Raw genomic sequence first — 18817 nt, forward strand, 5'->3', positions numbered from 1 at the left:
AAGTCCTTTGCCCTGCAAAAATCGAGGCAGGTGCTAGGGGGATGGACTTTTTGGATAGGATGGAAACCGGGACGGATGAAGTCTTCTCTGGTTAGAGAGGAAATTTGGTATTAAGAGAGCCTCACTGAATCCCAATAATAACCAAACAACTGGTGTTGTCCAGGGCACCGGCTGGAAAGTGGGAGGCAGGAAGCAGAAAGGCTCAAGCTCCTTTCCCTGAGTCGGTTCAGGAATTTAATTTCAGCCAATGTTTATTGGGGCACAGTGTTAAGCACGGGGATATCAAGCTGAATAAAACGTGGTCTTGTCCTTAAAGAGTTTATAGTTCAGCGAAACGGCTTTAACATTCCTCGTGGGTTTTGATAACTTTTATCCTGGGAGTTGTCAGGGGAGAGCTGCATCTAAATCCATCCACACTTTGGTAAAGATTTCAAAACAGAGGAAACAAGATACGGGGCGACGAGGTTGGAGGCGAGATGACGGCAGGGGCCGGTGCCAGACTTGGGAGCTGCCAACGCCGGGCTGTGCTGGTGCTGCATGCTGGCAAGGGGCAGCCAAGACCGTGCTCCGCGCGGGCACCCTCGGGCTCGGTCCCGGCAGCTGGCAGTGCCGTGCGGGCGGACTGCGGTGGGCCTGGCAGGGGCCGAGCGGAGGTCCCGAGCAGCTTGCGCCGCCGGCGCCCGCCCCCAGGGGGCAGAGTTCCCGGGCTCGTGCCTGCGCCGCTACCTGGGGCTCAGGCCCCACCGCTCCCCGCTGCGTCCGCTCCTTCTCTTTTCCGGTCCTTTCCGCCGGCCGGGGCTCGACTGAGCTCCAGATTTCCCCACCCGCGGCTGCCGCCGGGGCAACAAGAGCCGAGGCGCGGCACGGCACGGCACCAGCGGCGGGAGGCGAGGTTGGGGAGGCGAGGGCGGTCCGCGCGCGGGGGCGGGAGGGGGCTGGGGGATTCGAGGGACGCGGCAGCTCCGCCCCCGCCCCCTCCTCTTCTCCGCTCCAAGCCCGAGAAGCTGGGGAGCATGGACCAGACCCCGCAGCGCTGGCACCATGACGCTCGCTCGCTTCGTGCTGGCCCTGGTGTTAGGGGCGCTCCCCGAAGTGGTCGGCTTTGATTCTGTCCTCAATGATTCCCTCCACTACCGCCACCGCCATTCGCCCCCAACGGGTCCGCACTACCCCTATTACCTTCCCACCCAGCAGCGGCCCCCGAGGACGCGTCCGCTGCCGCCTCTCCCGCGCTTCCCGCGCCCCCCGCGGGCGCTCCCTGCCCAGCGCCCGCACGCCCTCCAGGCGGGGCACACGCCCCGGCCTCACCCCTGGGGCTGCCCCGCCGGCGAGCCATGGGTCAGCGTGACGGACTTCGGCGCCCCGTGTCTGCGGTGGGCGGAGGTGCCACCCTTCCTGGAGCGGTCGCCCCCGGCGAGCTGGGCTCAGCTGCGAGGACAGCGCCACAACTTTTGTCGGAGCCCCGACGGCGCGGGCAGACCCTGGTGTTTCTACGGAGACGCCCGTGGCAAGGTGGACTGGGGCTACTGCGACTGCAGACACGGTTAGTGGCCTCGGGGCGGCCGCGGAAACTCCGGATGGGCCCGGGGCCAGTGAGGCTTGGGGCCGGCGTACAGGTCTCTTGGAGAAAGTGACGGCGTGTGGGTTTGTGGGCTTGCATTGCGGGCTGTGACGGTGGGCTGCAGCTGGGTTACCAGTAAGGTATACTGGTGCTGCAAATCTAAACCAGCCAGGTGTGCTTGTGTGAAGGTTGTCAGGGGTGACAGTTTCTGTGCAAGGTGCTGAGCTCTGGGTTTCTGGATTTGCACTGTCCTCTGGCCACTGTGTGTGTGTGCGCTCGTGTACTGGGTGACTGTGTGCTTTGGGCGTCTGTTCTCTAGATTAGCTTACGTTGAGTGGGTTACCATATTTACATTAAAGAAGCATAATTACTTGCTCTGGAAAGGGAAATGTTACATTAACGTGACAACCAATAACCTTCCCTCCGTTCTTTAGACTCCGATTTGGAAAAATGTGGTAAAATTTTTGCCTTAATTTAACTGTTGACCTCTGTTTTAAAAAGTAGGGCAAAATTATGTGGCCAAAATCAGCCATATTCACATACTCCAGCTCAGTATTAAGTATCATTAGTGACTGGAAAAAAAGAAAGGGAAAAGAGGTGGGAATACTACTACTATCTTGGTGAAGTAGCAACTTGATATAGCCATACACAGTTTTCCAGAGCCGTTACTTAGCTTTATATGTTTTATCAGGATTAGTTGGTAACATCAGGAGATGAAGGTGGCAAAAATGTTTTAGGTTTGTGGTAATAAAAGCATCACACTAATAAATTTAATGTAAATGAATAGTCCAGCTTTGAACATTGCTTTATTTTGAATTGTTGGGATTTTGTTGAAATTAGTTTTTTTTCTTTAAAAACTGAGGAAGAAAAAATATCCTCCAAAGTTTGAATTTCTTTTCAACAAAATATTTTTGGCAGCTTTCCATTCACACTGTGGGGCAAGGGTTTCCTGAATTGAGATCCTGAATCATATTGTACTTTGTACTTTTTGGAGGTAACTTGGAGGTTATCTGTCACCATGTCATTCATTTCCTGGAGAAATTTTATTTATCAGTACCTTCAATTGCATTAGTGCTTTGAGTTAAGGAAAAGTGATAGGAAGGTTAAGATCAATTATCTTTCATCCTCGGGAATGAAGTCATCGCTTTACTTGTGTTTCATGAACAGAATGCCAATGTAGCTATAAAAAATTTGAGGTGATGTCAAACAAAGAGTGCTAGCATTGTCTCGTTATTCACCATAAGAGATTACAGTAAAATCTTAGATTTAGCAAACATTGACTTTTTTCATCTTCATATTATAGTTTTATAAATAGATAAGAGTGGATAATTATTAGAGAATGAATGTATAGGAGAGAATATACAACTTCTCTTTAAGTACATAATCACAGACTCAAGAAAAGTAATTTAAAGTTAAAAAATGATAGTGATCTGTTGCTCTCTTTCTGACATAACTCTTTCAGCCTTATATTTCAGACATGGAGAGTAACTTGTCCTTGGATTTCCTGCCACCTCACCTTCAGTTGACTAGAAATGTAAATCTTTTGAATGCCTTTATGTTCCTAGCTAACTCTCACCGGACAAAATCCCAAATACTGCATAATAGTTGTTTGTACTTCCTGGAGTAAAGTGATTGAACAAAAGAGAAACAAAAGAAACCACTCAAGATGGGAGATAAATGCCCTTCCCACCACCACAAAAAAATAGGAAAACGATCAGCTGTGTAATAATGAATTACTTTCACAGACTCAATCTTATTCTATCATTTACTCCTCCAGGTCTACTTGGGCATAACCTATAGCTTTGAGATGACTGGCATATTCTGAACCTTATGGCTCTCTTGGTCCTACATTTCAATTAGGGGTGTGAACAAAAGTATCATGGAGTGGTGAAAAGAATATTGAATTGTGCTTTAGAAAACACTGGTGTCTGCTTTGGCTCTGCCAGTAGCTGTGCACTGTTGGGTAAGACTCTTAACTCTTAGAGCTTTGGTTTCCTCATCAGGAGAAAAGCAAGTTTTGAGTAAATTAATTTAAAAGACCTTTGCAGCGCTGAGCATGTACGCAAAACAACTTGGCCTGATCATATTAGCTACGACTTACTGTGCATTCATTCTGTGTTGGATGCTGGACTAAACATTTTATGTGCATTTTCTCATTTCATTCTCTTATTTTTATTTATTTATTTATTTTTGACAAGAGTCTTCCTCTGTCATCCAGGCTGGAGTGCAGTGGTGTAATCTCAGCTCACTGCAACCTCTGCCTCCCTGGTTCAAGCAATTCTCCTGCCTCAGCCTCTTGAGTAACTGGGATTACAGGCGCCTGCCACCACGCCCGGCTAATTTTTGTATTTTTAGTAGAGATGGGGTTTCACCATGTTGGCCAGGCTGGTCTTGAATTCCTGACCTCAGGCCATCCACCTGCCTCTGCCTTCCAAAGTGCCGGGATTACAGGTGTGAGCCACTGCTCCCGGCCTCATTTCATTCTTGTAGCAACCTTATGAGTGAGTTCCTGCATTTTACTGATGAAAATATGTGAAGATATATTATGAGGGGTGTAGGAGAAAATAGGGTTAGATATGTGTATTTTTACTTCACAGCTCATTTTGCTGTATTTCTTTACTTATATATACACATGTAGAAATATCTGCGTTGTGTAGTAATCCTCATTTTGTAGTTTATGGACTAGTCTAACAGGAAGAAAGGGAATTAGGTTTGGCCCGATGCACATGATTTACAGTCTTTTATGCTTAAAAGATATCTGGTATCTTTTTCTTTGTTTTTTTTTTTTTTTTTTTTTTGGAGACAGGGTCTCTCTCTGTCACCCGGGCTGGAGCACAGTGGCGCAATCTCAGCGCACTGCAACCTCTGCCTCCTGGGTTCAAAGGATTCTCCTGCCTCAGCCTCCCAAAGTGCTGGGATTACAGGTAAGAGCTACCATGCCCGACATATTTTTTTCTTTACAGAAATCCAGGGCAAAAGAAAATAACAATTTATAGTAATGTGATCCCTCCTTTAAAAAATAAACTGCTGGCCAGAGTCACGTATCTTGTTGCATCAAGAAAAATGAGGAAGTTGGTGTCTCCGTGGTGAAGAGTTGATTGAAGCCAAGTTGAAGCGGCAGGGTGGGGACCTCAGGTGAGCCAGGGCTGGGCGTGGATGTTCCAGTGGCTCAGATGTCAGAGAGCAGGAAACATGATACCTGGGCCCTGGTTTTATGAAACTTGCAAATTAATACTAAAGAATCATTCTAGGGCTAGGCGCGGTGGCTGTCGCCTGTAATCCCAGCACTTTGGGAGGCTGAGGCAGGTGGATCACCTGAGGTCGGGAGTTCGAGACCAGCCTGACCAACGTGGAGAAACCCCTGTCTCTACTAAAAATACAAAATTAGCCACGTGTGGTGGCGCATGCATGTAATCCCAGCTACTTGGGAGGCTGAAGCAGGAGAATCACTTGAACCTGGGAGGCGGAGGTTGTAGTGAGCCAAAATCGCGCCATTGCACTCCGGCCTGGGCAACAAGAGCGAAACTGTCTCAAAAAAAAAAAAAAAAAAAAAAAAAAAAAAGAGAATCATTCTGGCTATGGGAATATGCTGAATCAGCCCAGGGAGCTGGTCTCATTATGAGCATTTAGAATCACCTTGGGACTTGTTAAAATGCAGATTCCTAGACTGTAGCCCAGGCTCTGAGTAATTCTCAGATCTGGATCAGGAATGGAACATGCATTTCTATTGAGCAGTCAAAGTGATTTAGATGCTGAAAACTCTGTCACAGTCAGGCAGAACACATGGAAGGGCATTAGAACCCACCTAAAATGTATAGTGGTAGGTGATGATATAGACTAACTGAGCCCACCATTTTGTGACTTAACCCTCTTAGGCTTTAGGAGCAGGTGTAAGGCATGCCAATGGTAACTTTTTGTGTGGTTTTAGAAATGGCACTTCTGGTTTTTCCTTTGATCAGTGTAGGATAGTAATAACCTAGTTCACCGGCATATGGTTATTTTATTTTTATTTTTTGAGACAAAGTTCATTTCTGCCATCTCAGCTTACTGCAACCTCTGCCTCTCAGGATCAAGCAATTCTCTCACCTTGGCCTCTGAAGTAGCTGGGACTACAGTCCAGTTAATTTATTATTATTTTTTTTTGTATTGTTTGTAGAGATGGAGTTTTGCCATGTTGCTCGGGCTGGTCTCCAGCCCCTGGGCTCAAGTGATTCTCCCACCTTGGCCTCCCAGAGTGCTGAATTACAGGCATGAGCTACCATGGCTGCCCAGAATATGGTTATTAATTGAATGTGAGCTAGGTTATTTTCGCACTTCTACAGGAAGAATTAACAGGCAACTGATTTCCCTCAATAACAGCTTGTGACCCAGCATGGTGGCTCATGCCTGAAATCGCAGTACTTTAGGAGGCTGGGGCAAGGGGATCACGTGAGGCCAGGAGATAGAGGCTGCAGTGAGCTATAGTCATGACACTGCACCCCATTCTGGGCAACAGAGGGAGACCTTCTCTCTAAAACAAGCAAAACAAACACAACAAAACACAATAGCTTGCAATAACTTAGTGTTTCCTGCCTAGGAAGGGGCAGTCACTTTTCTAGTCCCTGGTTGGCATAGCAGATGGGGCAACTTGCTTGACACTGTGCTGAGAACCTCCCTTTTTACAAGCCAGCCATAGGTGGCTGATGATTGAGAGGTAAAACAGATTAAATAAATGAGAAAGTTTTAATCATTGAGATTTTGGAGGAGAGGATGAGTCAGAGATCTGACTTTTTGTCTTGTCATGCTCATCTGTTCATTTGCACCTACCCACCCAAAATCTCTTGATTGAAATAGAGATAGAGGACATGTGGGCGAAGTACCATTGTTTACAGGCTGTACTCATTGAACATCCATCTGTTGTTTGTAGTGAATGTTAATTAAAAAGTTAGCTGAAAGCTGTCCCCTGCCACTTTTAAGTGCTACATCTTGGTTCTATGTAGCAGGTGCTGAAAAACATTTATTAGCAATACCAGATTTGATACATTTCCTGGTTGATTTTAAATATTGAGCTCAATCTGCTTTTCAGACTAAGGCAGATGTCAAATACTTAGATTCGGGAGCATTATCTGATTCTTAACTAGTGTGAATATTTTTTTTTAGAGAAGAAAATAAGATATCCCGTTACTATTGCCTTTTATGAGCTATTGTCCAGGGGTGTATATTTACTTATGTGGTCACTGTCGTGTGTGTGTGTGCATGCGTGCACATGCATGTGTGCGCCTATGTGTTAAGACACCAGTCCCCAACCTTTTTGGCACCAGGGACCAGTTTTGTGGAAGGCAGTTTTTCCGTGGACCTGGGGGATGGTTTCATCAGGCATTAGATTCTCATAAGGAGCATGCAACCTAGATCATTGCATGCACAGTTCGCAATATTCGCAATAGAGTTCGAGCTCCTAGGAGAATCTAATGCTGCTGCTGATAGGAGGCAGAGCTCAGGTAGTAATGTGAGCAATGGGGAGTGGCTGTAAATACAGATGAAGCTTCACTTGCTCACCTCCTGGTCACCTCCTGCTGGGCAGCCCAGTTCCTAACAGGCCACGGACCTGTACCAGTCCATGGCCTGGGGGTTGGGGCCCCCTGTGATAAGATAACCTATGTAAAAGTAATTTGGTTTATAACTGAAGGGAAAATGAAATATCCAGTAATAAGGTACTACTCACAGGTACCTGCATTTGATGGATATTATGCAGATACTAAAATAATTATTGTAAATATTATATATATATAAAATAGGAAAGTGTTTATGATAATGTTTAGGGGAAAGAAGGGTACAAAATTTATATATAATACATTATGACTGTGAAAATAAAGATGCTTTTGGAAGATTTGGAAGAAAACATGATAATTATGAATTTGGGTATGGATGTGTCTTGAATCAATTTGGGTGGTTTTGATAGCAAAGAATAGAAAACGGAAACAATAAGGAAGCTTATTGTTCCTATTACAAGAAGTCCATATGATGGGCAGACTCCAGCATGGTACACTTCTGTTCCTCTGCTACTTTCTTGGCTCCTCTATCCTCTTCAGAAGCGTGGCCTTTATTCTTAGGCTGGTGGTCATTCCAGGCTTCACTTAGAAATAGAACAATCTGCAGAAGAAAGAGAAAGCCCCTCTGCAGGAATGTCCTTTTGAAACAACGAGGAAACCTTTCTGGAATTTCCCCCACAGACTTCCACATTTCATTTGCCCAGACTGGATCACATGTTCCTTCCTGACACTCTTTGGAAAGAAATGTACAATTACGATGATTACATAGATTAGTTAGCTTAACCTCTGAATCATCTGGGGATTCAACTGGCAAGGAGGAAACAAGGTAGTTGTTGATCAGAACCAAAAAGGTTTGCTAAGGAGTATGGTTGGGACTTGTCCTTATATTTGGGAAACTTAATGCAATTAAAAAATAACAGTAAGTAATTTATAAAGTGCTGTAAAATGTTACATTCTTTTTTTTAGTCATATCTGGATGAATAACATTTGACTCTGGTTTGGTTGACAAAGCATATTTCCTTGTCTTAAGATGCTATTTGCAGGCAAATATTATGACACATTTATATCTGAAATGAATAATTCCATAACTGATGAGAATGCTGAAGTTAGTTCATTTATTAAGTAAACATGATTATATGATTTAATTCTAATTTTGAAGATTTTTTTCCCCCTGAATTAAATTTTAAAGAAAGCAGTCCTTTGAAGCCTCTCTCCTTAGCTGCATAGTAAATAGGCATTATATGAACAATTGATTTAGACTGATGTCTACATGGTTGGTCTGCTGTCATTAGAAACTAAAGAAATGTTTATTTTTGCCCCTTTAGCATCTTCCTTTTCCAGGGCGGTCTCCTCTTCCCCTCCTCCTCATTCTTACAAATCAGTGCAACAATATTAATAAAAAAAAATTGTATGCAAAACACTAAAGTAATGATATTTACCCCCCTACAAGCCACACATGAACATTTAGCCTCAGTACTTTTTATTAGGATCAGCAGAGGGGATACAAAGTGTAATGCTGATTTTTCTAACAGGGTAAGGATAGGTTTTGTTTATTCATTAAACATTTACTGCATTCACACTAGGTGCAGCATTTATAAAGATGAATCAGAAATTCAGCTTTGTCCTCTGGTTGAGGACAGCCATTTTCTGGGTGAGGTGTCAGAAGAATAATAAGCATTTTCATTACCTTCCCTGTGGTGCATGATCTGGGAGACAAGAAGATTATTGTTTGGTTTCAATTTCATCACTCACTACTATACAATAAAATGGTAATGCCCGTACCATTTGTTTATGTGTAGATGGTCTGGGGACACACAATTTGTGAAACCTTCTGTTGAGGCTCTATGCACGTATTGTTAGCCTACTATAACTTAACCATGGACAGAGTCATCTTTTTTTGTTTGGTATTGTATAATGTTTTAAACTAAGGAATAATTTATAAGATTTATAAATTTCTAATAAGCACAATGTAAATGGGTAGAATTGCTAATTTAGAGGATGCACTCTCATTTTGAACTATACCAGCTGATTTTTTTCTCAGCATTTAAGTTGTTGTATACATGAATAATAAATGAACAATTAGTATGAATTATAGATGTGAACTAATGGAGGCAAATATAGCTCAGCTGGATCTTGGTTCAGGGGAATGCCTTGTATGTTAAAAATGATTTGATTCATTTTGACCTGGGGTGACTTGAATAAAATATACTATTTAGCAAATATATGGCAGGTTTAATTAATGGGTAAATATAATTATAGATGAAAATAGTATAACTTAGTACTGTTGAATATGGTGAAGAAAGAAAATAACATAAAAATTAACCTAGCATCCCCTACTGTACTTGAAAAATTCAACCAAGAGTCCCCCAATTCAGTTGTTTTCAGATACTGTAATTTTTTAATATATTTTGTAATTGATAGAGAATGGTCATTTAGTATATTTTTATAGTGTTGCATTTGGTATAAGACATAGTATTATATTTAACTTAATGTCAAATATGTGTACTAAATTGTTCAACATGTAATGGTTTTTTTCTGTTCTTTTGAATAGGTCATAAATTGAAATTTCTGTATCACTCACAGCTTTAAGTGTACTTTTTGTCAAGGATCTGAACACTAGCTGGATGTTGCCAATATACATTCTTTCTATTCCACTAGAACAATAGAAATGACTAAAACTAATTATTTTATGCATCTGTAAAGTTCAATAATAGACAAGAAAGGATTTGTGTGAAAACATGAAGTTTTTTTTACTCTTTTATCAAACTGTGATTTTTTAAAAAAAGATTTTAAAAATATTTATTACTAATTTTATTCAGAAAACACTATTGGGGTGGGTCTTTGTATTTACTGCATTTTCTTTCTCTTTAAATTAAGGAATACTATTTTATAAGTACATTTTAATGAGCAGTTAACTAAATAGGCAGGCATGCATTTTTTTTTCCCCCACAGGGTCTTGCTTTGTTGCTCAGGCTGGAGTATAGTGGCATAGTCATAGCTCATCGTAACCTTGAATGCCTGGGCTCAAGCGATCATTTGCCTCAGCCTCCCAAGTAGCTGGGATTACAGGCCTGGGCCACCACACCCAGCTAATTTTAAAAATTTTTGTAGAGGTGGGGTCTTGCTATGTTATCCAGGCTAAACAGGGATATCTTTTCATTTGCTTTATTTTGGAATAAGCTGGGTATATAGAATGAAGGTAGTTGACTCATTTGGTTCCTTTTCTCCTATTTCTTTTAGGTTTCCTTCACATATGGAATATGGAAAGGAAGGTTGTTTTGCTTTTGTTTTTGTTTTTTGTTTTTTGAGACAGGGTCTTGCTCTGTCACCTAGACTGGAATGCAGTAGCACAATTGTAGCTCACTACAGTCTTGAACTCCTGGGTACAAGCAATCCTTCTGCCTTAGTATCCTGAGTAGCTGGGACTACACACGTGGGCCACCAAGCCTGGCTAATTTTTAATTTTTTTTTTTTTTGTAAAGGCAGTGTCTCACTCTGTTGTCTAGGCCAATCTCTAACCCCAGGGCTCAAACAGTCCTCCTGCCTTGGCCTCCCAAAGTGCTGGGATTACAGGTGTGAGCCACTGTGTCTTGCCTTAGTCTTAAATCTTAAAGCTCAGAAGCCAGTGAGACTTGTGAAGGGAATTTTTATCCAGTCGGCTGTTCTCTAGTTTACCTGTATTGACTGAGACTGATAAGATGGTTAAGGAGAACTCTTCTTGAATGTCTGTCCCTCTATTTGGGGAATTCCTGTTTTCTAGCGAAGTTGTCCATCAAGCAAATTTCTATTACACGAAGCTTTTATGTTTTCTTTCCTTTATAAAACCGGAGGCCTATGTACTTAGAAGGAAAACAGTTGTAAACTATTTTACTGTAAATGTTTAACAGTTAAACATTTTTGTCGAGGAATTAAGATAGTAGAATTCTGAACATTGTTGTACATTGGAACATTTTGCCTTTAAATATTTATAACACCAGCAGACAGTTGACCTTTTTCTTTTTTGGTAGCCGTTCATTTCGGGAACTCTGGGGCCTCCACTGCATGACATGCCATCACGCATAGTGGTACAATTCCAGACTTTCTTCCGTTACTAGTTTGGTCTGCATGTTTATAATGCTTAATATAATTGACCTAAAACCTCTGCTTGAGACTTTAAATTATTATTCTTAACGCATTTTAAAGATAGAAATATGTAGAATAGAATATTTTCTGCGCACTTGGCACTTGAGAGACTTTTAAGACAGTGCAACCCTGGATCACACACACTGGGGTGTGGTCCAGGGACACAAGCTCTGACTAGAGTATCGAAGAATGGTTGGTTTCTGTAGGAGAATGTGGGCGGAAGGTGAGGGATCAATTCTTAATAATAAAAAATTGGACAATTGAACAATATTTGCCAAACAAAGTATTTCGTCTACAATTTATGCAAATCACTTTATTGTTAGGTACAGCAATAGAAATTAGTTCACTTGGTTAGCTTTGGGCCTCGCGGATCTCTTTTAGCTAAGTTTATTTTCCTTTCTCCATTGTGTAATTGTGTACCTATACATTTGTGCAAATGTGTACACATACACGTTCATAGTCCTCCCACAACTTTGTACAGCTGTGGGACAAATCAGCTTCTACTGGAGGATCTGCATCAACTATAGGAGCACCAGAAAGCCACTTCTCTCCTGTTCCACAGTGTAAGGAAACTTCAGGCTACTTTATACTTCTCTGCCTAGTTGGCTTATTTCCATACAAGATTTGGTGGATTTGTTGCAGTATTTTCAGTAGGATGGTGAACACTAACATGGTATAATGCATAAAGTAATATCTGAAGTTTTGAAAGGTACTTATTGTATTTCAGGGTCTTTGCTTAAGTTTGGAGGTAGAAGGTCAGTAACCAGGGCAGGGAACTAGGAGATAGTTGATCATCGCTCTGTAACTGCTCAGTTGCTTTGGTCTGTAGCTTCTTCATCCATAAGTAGAAGGAAATAAGTTATAGTTTTTTGTTGTTGTTGTTGTTGTTTGCTTGCATTTGAGATGGAGTTTTGCTCTAGTTGCCCAGGCTGGAATGCAGTGGTGAGATCTCGGCTCGCCGCAACCTCAGCCTCCCGGGTTCAAGTGATTCTCCTGCTTCAGCCTCCCAAGTAGCTGGGATTACAGGCATGTGCCACCATGCCCGGCTAATTTTGTATTTTTAGTAGAGACGGGGTTTCTCCATGTTGGTCAGGCTGGTCTCGAACTCTCGACCTCAGGTGATCTGCCCGCCTCGGCCTCCCAAAGTGCTGGGATTACAGGCGTGAGCCACTGTATCCAGCCATAAATTATAGTTTTTAAGATCTTGACCACCTCAGCTTTTCTAAGAGAATAAATGCAGCAAGAACAAAATAAAGCCAAAAAACAAATGAAAACTATTACTTATCTTAAATGTATATAGTGTTGGGTCTCAGAAAATGATATCCCCAAACGAAGGCCTCAGAAGTAGTCTCAGAAACAAGTTTTCCTTTGATCTTTTCCTATTTTCCTGTCACTGGCCCTTCATTTTCCCCTGAGGCTAGCCACAGAAACTAGAATTCCTCTTTTCCAAGGTGGGCCATAGACACCAGAACCCATTGTTTCCACAATCAGCCGTAAAACCTAAAAATATTACTCAACTCCCCTCATGTCCCAGCTTTCTGTGTAAAGACTGGCCTTAAAAATTTATCTGACCTACCTTGTTTGATTACATGTCATAAGACCCCCCCATTCCAGAGAGGGTTCTTCTCCATACCCAGAAAAAAACAAAACAAAACTCAAAAAGGCCAAGAAAAATCTAAACTGATCAGCCTTATTAGGTTTCCCCACTCATCTATTGAGATTAGGTCCTACCCATTTTGTCCAAACATATTTCTACGTGGCTGTCCACACTTTGTTAAACCTGAACATAAAAATGTGCAATATCCCCTATAGCTTTGGGTCCTCATTCTAAAGGCTCCAACGTCACGTAAAACCACGATCAAATAAATTTATATGCCTTTTATCCTAATAATATGCCTCTTGTCAGTGAACCTTCAGAAGGCAGAGAAAGTGCTCTTGGCTCCTACAGTAGAATGAATTGTGTGTTCAAACTTTTAGTCTTTTAGAGCATATTTGAATGCTGTTTTTAAAAAAGATGTTTCAAATAATTATTAGAAGAATTGAGCTTTATAGAATGATATAAATACTCATTCTGAGTCCTAGGTAGATGGTTTCCTCAGAATAGACATTTTTATGGCCCTTCGGAAAGGATAAACCATGTGGAGGACACTGTTAGGAAGGTGTGTGTTGGGGCTGGCTGTGCCTGGAGTAGAATCTAACATAGAATTCATTAGTCATTGACATGCAAATTGCCTTTTAAGAATTGCAAATATTTGTATTCATTTGTTAAAGGAAAATTGGATGAGCACTGCACATTTCTTGCCATATAGCAGATACTGCTAAATGAATCCAGGCTTTCACAGTGTGCTTGGAGCGTTAGAGAAAATGATGGTGCAGCTGATAGTTGACCTGGAAACTATTTCCAGCTCTATCATTGCCATTATATTGTTATGGTCATAATTATACTTTACTCAGAATTTTCTCCTTCTCACCTCTAAGTGCCTCAATGATTTAGATTCTATGTGTACATCATTTCTTCTTGATAGCTTTTTGATGTAGGCACTATTTTAAATCTTATGATCACTTAACGTGCATAAGTACACATTCCCTTTGTTTTCATTACTAGAACTATCTTCCAGCCCTTTTGACCTGAGTAACTTCGTGATTAAGGGTAGGAATTAGTAAAGAAATAATAGATTAAATATCAATTCAAATAAAGTTTGCTTGAGGTCAACAAGTGAATTCTTTGACTAAAATAAACTGCTGGCATTTGTGATGTGCATAATATTATGTGGGCCTCTGTAGAAGAGGTTTTGTGGTATAAAAAATCATTAAAGATCAGTTGAACTCTTCAGAAATACTTCCTTAAAAATATTCTGTAGTTCATACTTCACTGAGGTAGGCAGGACTTCCTCTTGCTTAGTGTGAGTTAAAGAAGTTTAGAATATATGAATGAGTTTTAGATGATTTGTCATATGAATGACCCATGCCCTGTTCATTCCTGAATAGTCAGGATTTGGCAGTACTGTACAATATTTGCCTCCATTTATTATTGCCTTTTGTTTGAATTAAATGAGACTTTGTTTTTGTCATGAGAAATATAATATGTTTTTCTTAAATGCTTACATTTTTAAAGGATGATGATGTGGAAAATAATAGTTGTGGATGACTAAGCCTGTACAAATGAAATGAATGGATACTTTGTGAATCTAATATTTTTGGAAGTTATTGTGAAGCCATACATAACTTTGAAATATGCAAATTATGCTAGATTTTTTGGGTAGGATTGATTTTTTAAATTAATTTCTTAATTTTCTTTCCTATGAAATAAAGGCCATTGTAGGTGATTTTAAACAGAATTTTATGCAATTCTTAAGTTGTCTGAGGTTAATTCTGTCTCTGCTCAATTGTCCCACTTGCTGCCTCCCAGTGCCTGCTCTGGAACCAGTCCCAATGAGAAGAGGAATGTAGGTCCTTGAACCACACTTAAGGGATAAGACCAAAGTGTTATCTTTCCCAAGGGTGCTTGAATTTAAATCTTGGCTCTTTTAAAGCCTGAAAGGAATGACTTAAATTGTGGACTTTGGGCAGCTCTTTGGGTGTGGTATATTAGAGGAGGTGAGTTTCCAGGGGCATTCAATTATACATACTACCTAGTGGCTATTTTTCCAAGACTAGCGTTAGGCAATATTTTCAAAATGAAGATTATGGACATAATCTTCAGAATTTTAATGACTACTACTGAAAGTTAAGAGGGGAAAACATTTTATTTTTCCTTAGTAGATGAACAAATCAAATGGAAGATATTAGACAGCTAATTATAGCTAATTCATATGCAGAACATTTAATTTTGTTTCTGTGTTTCTTATTGATGACCTCATGAGAAGAGGAAGGTAATAAATCATAAAAACTTCTTATGTAATGTAATCTAGTGTTTGAGATACAAGATCTGGTATTAGTCATACTCTTCCACTTTTTCCCCCTTTGAAAATTACAGTGGTTGCTTCTTGATGAGGAGATAATGGAATAAAGAAAAAAAAATAATAGCACTGTCTGTTTGCCTAGATAAAAAAGAAAATATAATTAGCATTGACATCAGGATGTTAATTACAAAAAATGAAGGAGCTTGCTAAATCCTCACTTAAAGGAAGAAACACATGCCACACACAGTGGAGGCTAAATCATTCTGCCTGGATCCCTTACTACTTAAGTTTAAAAATCATGTTAACCCAGGACTGGCTCAATATGTTCAGATGATTATTTACTATTAAAGGATTTTGGGATTCTTTTCCACTTTAGGATCAGTACGACTTCGTGGCGGCAAAAATGAGTTTGAAGGCACAGTGGAAGTATATGCGAGTGGAGTTTGGGGCACTGTCTGTAGCAGCCACTGGGATGATTCTGATGCATCAGTCATTTGTCACCAGCTGCAGCTGGGGTGAGTGTACCTATCCCTGACCAAATCAGTCTGCTAGTATTTGAGAGTAATGCTGGGTGCCTGTCATTGCTTTGTAAAGCTTGTATCTTTGTTTCTTACTGTCACTTTCCTCATTCTCACTTTTCACAAAAGAACTATAAAGAAAGGGCCCCAAATGGAAGAAATGAATTCTCTCACATGCAAATGTGCTTCACATATTACTACTTGGGCTGAACTAGGAAAATGGGCAAATACTAAGTGGGCAAATTTAAAAGCATCTTTTGGTCTTTGTCTTTAACAAAATACAGAGGCCTTTGAAGCAAGTTTTGGCTTTACAAATTCCAAGAATTTGATTCTAAAAATTATAATTGCTTAGAATTATAATGAATTAATTATAATTATTCTAATTATTAATTATAATTAATTAATTAGCACAGCCTTAACTTGTTGTTGTCATTTGATTTTATCTTTCTACTTTTATCCACCCACAAGTTCCATTTGTGTGTGAAAGGGGCAATGTTTACCTGTGCCCTTGTCCTTGATGGGGAAGTGGTGATGTCCTAGGCCTTACGTGTTGTTGCTGAGGAGGTCCTGTGGAAGATGGCAGCTTCTGTCAGCTCTGGCAATGTCCTGCCGTCCTGAGGAGCTGCCAGCCTGGGAACTGGCTCCACTGTAACCCTAGGCACTGTCTTTACGACAAGTCAGTGTATTTTGAATTCATCAGTCCCAGCATCTTTATTCCTTGTGCCATAGAGTTTCACCAGGAGCAGAAGGCTTCTTTTTGGGACAACAGGTTTTATTTTTGTTATTCTTTTGTTTTTGTGTCTCCTTTATATTTTCTAAGCGCACCTAACATATGTTTTTTCTTGGCCTTTATCACCAGAGATCTTTAGAAAGCATGGAAAATATTTTGTTATAAAAAAATACAGTCTAAAAGACTGAAAAAAAAGAAGTTTGCAGTTTGCAAGTATTTTGCATTAATAATCAGAGTGGTAATATGATGACACAAAAGGAAGAAGTAGAGCTTTAATTTACCAGGTTTCTCTTGTCTTCCCACTAGGAAGCTGAGGAATGAGTATTGAGTAGAGGCAAAGCTTGAAGGCCTAAATTTTGCTTAGATTTTTGATGCTGTTAGAGCAATAAATAGGGTTATTATAGTAAATTAAAATTAATTATTTTGATGAGTTGATATAAATCAGGATGAAAGAAGGAGTAAGGCCAGAGCCTATAAAGTGTTATGGAGCTTGGAAATGTTAATTACTGATTTTATCATGAATACTTGGTCTGGCAAACAGACATTGGCAGGTGGGCAGGTCACAAAGAATGTTGATTTCATGCTTTTTCCTTTGAGGGGTAAGAGATGTAATAAATTTGTAGGCTGATGTCAATGTCTTCCTTTATATACATACCTATTTGTGCTTTTATTATCCCGGAAAATCAGAAAGGAATAAAATTTTCTGTGAGATACAAAGAAACAAGAATGCTATAGTGGAGGTGTGAACTACTGTGTGGTGTCTTTTGATTGATGAAAGTATGTAAACTATTATTCTGCAAACAAACTTCAGATAAGCTGGTCCAGCTACTTATGTAGTATCATCTCTCAGTAGTCCATTTAAAAAAAAAAGGAATTGCACGATAAAATCAGAGAAACCCAGCTTTATTGCTGTGAAGACACATTTACATTTTAGATATACCCCAAATATTTACAGTTTGGTTGATGGAATGCTGCAGCATGGAGACAGTTGTAGAGATTACCATGTTAATCAGATAAGCATTTCATCTTTTTAAAATTTAATGCCAGTTTGTACACAGCAGAGGTTACTTACAAAAATATGTGGATTAGATGAGCTAAAAAGAGAGCCCATCTGTATGCTATTACTTTCATTTTTTTCTTTTAAAAATACTCTCCTGGTATTAGGAAAGAGATGCATGTTGCTATTTTATTAATTGGTTTCAAAGTCTTGCTGGCAAATACTATATACAGTGTAAGGTTTTAAAAATTATAAATGGATTGCCTCCCGTGGTATTGTGCTTGATGTAGTAATAATAATTTTGAAAATGCTAGTCTGGAATATTAGAGTCATAAAGAATCTTCAAGCATCCAGATTTTTCTTTTGACACATTAGAAGACAAAGCCTTCAAGTTACTTGCAGCTTGGCATGACTTTTCGGTGAGTCCAGACTGGAGTCCAAGCCTCACTGAAGCTCGTGACACACCTCTTGCACACAGCCTTACTTTTTATGTCTGCAGTACTTGGCCATTTTCTTCTAAATCAGTCATTGATGGTAAAGGCACATAAAGTAGTTATTCAAGATTGATGAAAATAATTCCACAGGTAGGCAACCCATATTGTGATCTGATGTTTTGATTTCCTTGAAATTTATGTAGTCTTTTGTGTTTTTCTTCTTTCTTTCTTCTTTTCTTCCATATTCATCTTTGTTGATTTCTTCCATTTTTTTTCAAACCCAAATGTTTTGATAAAAAGTTTTGCCTACATTTGATAAACCTAATATTGCTCATTGTACTTCCAGAGGAAAAGGAATAGCAAAACAAACCCCGTTTTCTGGACTGGGCCTTATTCCCATTTATTGGAGCAATGTCCGTTGCCGAGGAGATGAAGAAAACATACTGCTTTGTGAAAAAGACATCTGGCAGGGTGGGGTGTGTCCTCAGAAGATGGCAGCTGCTGTCACGTGTAGCTTTTCCCGTGGTAAAAAAAAGAAAAAAGTTCTGTTGTTTTACTTTCATTATGTTTTAAACATGATTCCAGATGATGAAAGTGTCTTAGTTAAATAATTTCCTTAAAGACTTTAATTACAGAAATAAGTCTGAGTCAAAATGTTTTACCATCTAATTAGTCTTCAGTATGAGTACGGTTAATTTGAATTCCATTTGATTTTCCAATAGTATCTCATTTTTAACATATTTTCTATTTTATATAATTTGCTTAAATAAATATTGTATACTCTATATGTTATATATATATACTATATAATATATTGTATATGAAACACATATTTTAGTCGTGGAAAATTATGATGGAATCAAGCTGGAAAGTAATCATGAAAGCAAATATAGAATACAGCAAATACAACAAAATATTTTCACTTTGTGTAATGCAATGTAATTATGGCATCAGTGTTCTTGGGACTGTAGAGAGCACCTTCCCTAAAAAATGGGTTGTTGGCTTGAATGAGGGCTTCTTCCAAG

At 40.0% G+C, this 18817-nt stretch overlaps 1 protein-coding gene across 1 annotated transcript in view; it reads left to right on the forward strand.

The window, feature by feature from the left end:
* The first annotated feature begins 739 nt into the window (after positions 1-739).
* The window catches only part of PRSS12 (serine protease 12), a 71916-nt gene continuing 53838 nt past the window's right edge, over positions 740-18817 (forward strand). The window contains exons 1-3 of the mRNA XM_055274729.2: positions 740-1543; positions 15490-15628; positions 18139-18317. Coding sequence (XP_055130704.1) covers positions 1042-1543; positions 15490-15628; positions 18139-18317 — 820 coding nt within the window. The 5' untranslated portion in view covers positions 740-1041. The remainder of the gene's footprint in view (positions 1544-15489; positions 15629-18138; positions 18318-18817) is intronic.

This window comes from Symphalangus syndactylus, chromosome 4, assembly GCF_028878055.3.
Source record: "Symphalangus syndactylus isolate Jambi chromosome 4, NHGRI_mSymSyn1-v2.1_pri, whole genome shotgun sequence".
Taxonomy (NCBI): Eukaryota; Metazoa; Chordata; class Mammalia; order Primates; family Hylobatidae; genus Symphalangus; species Symphalangus syndactylus.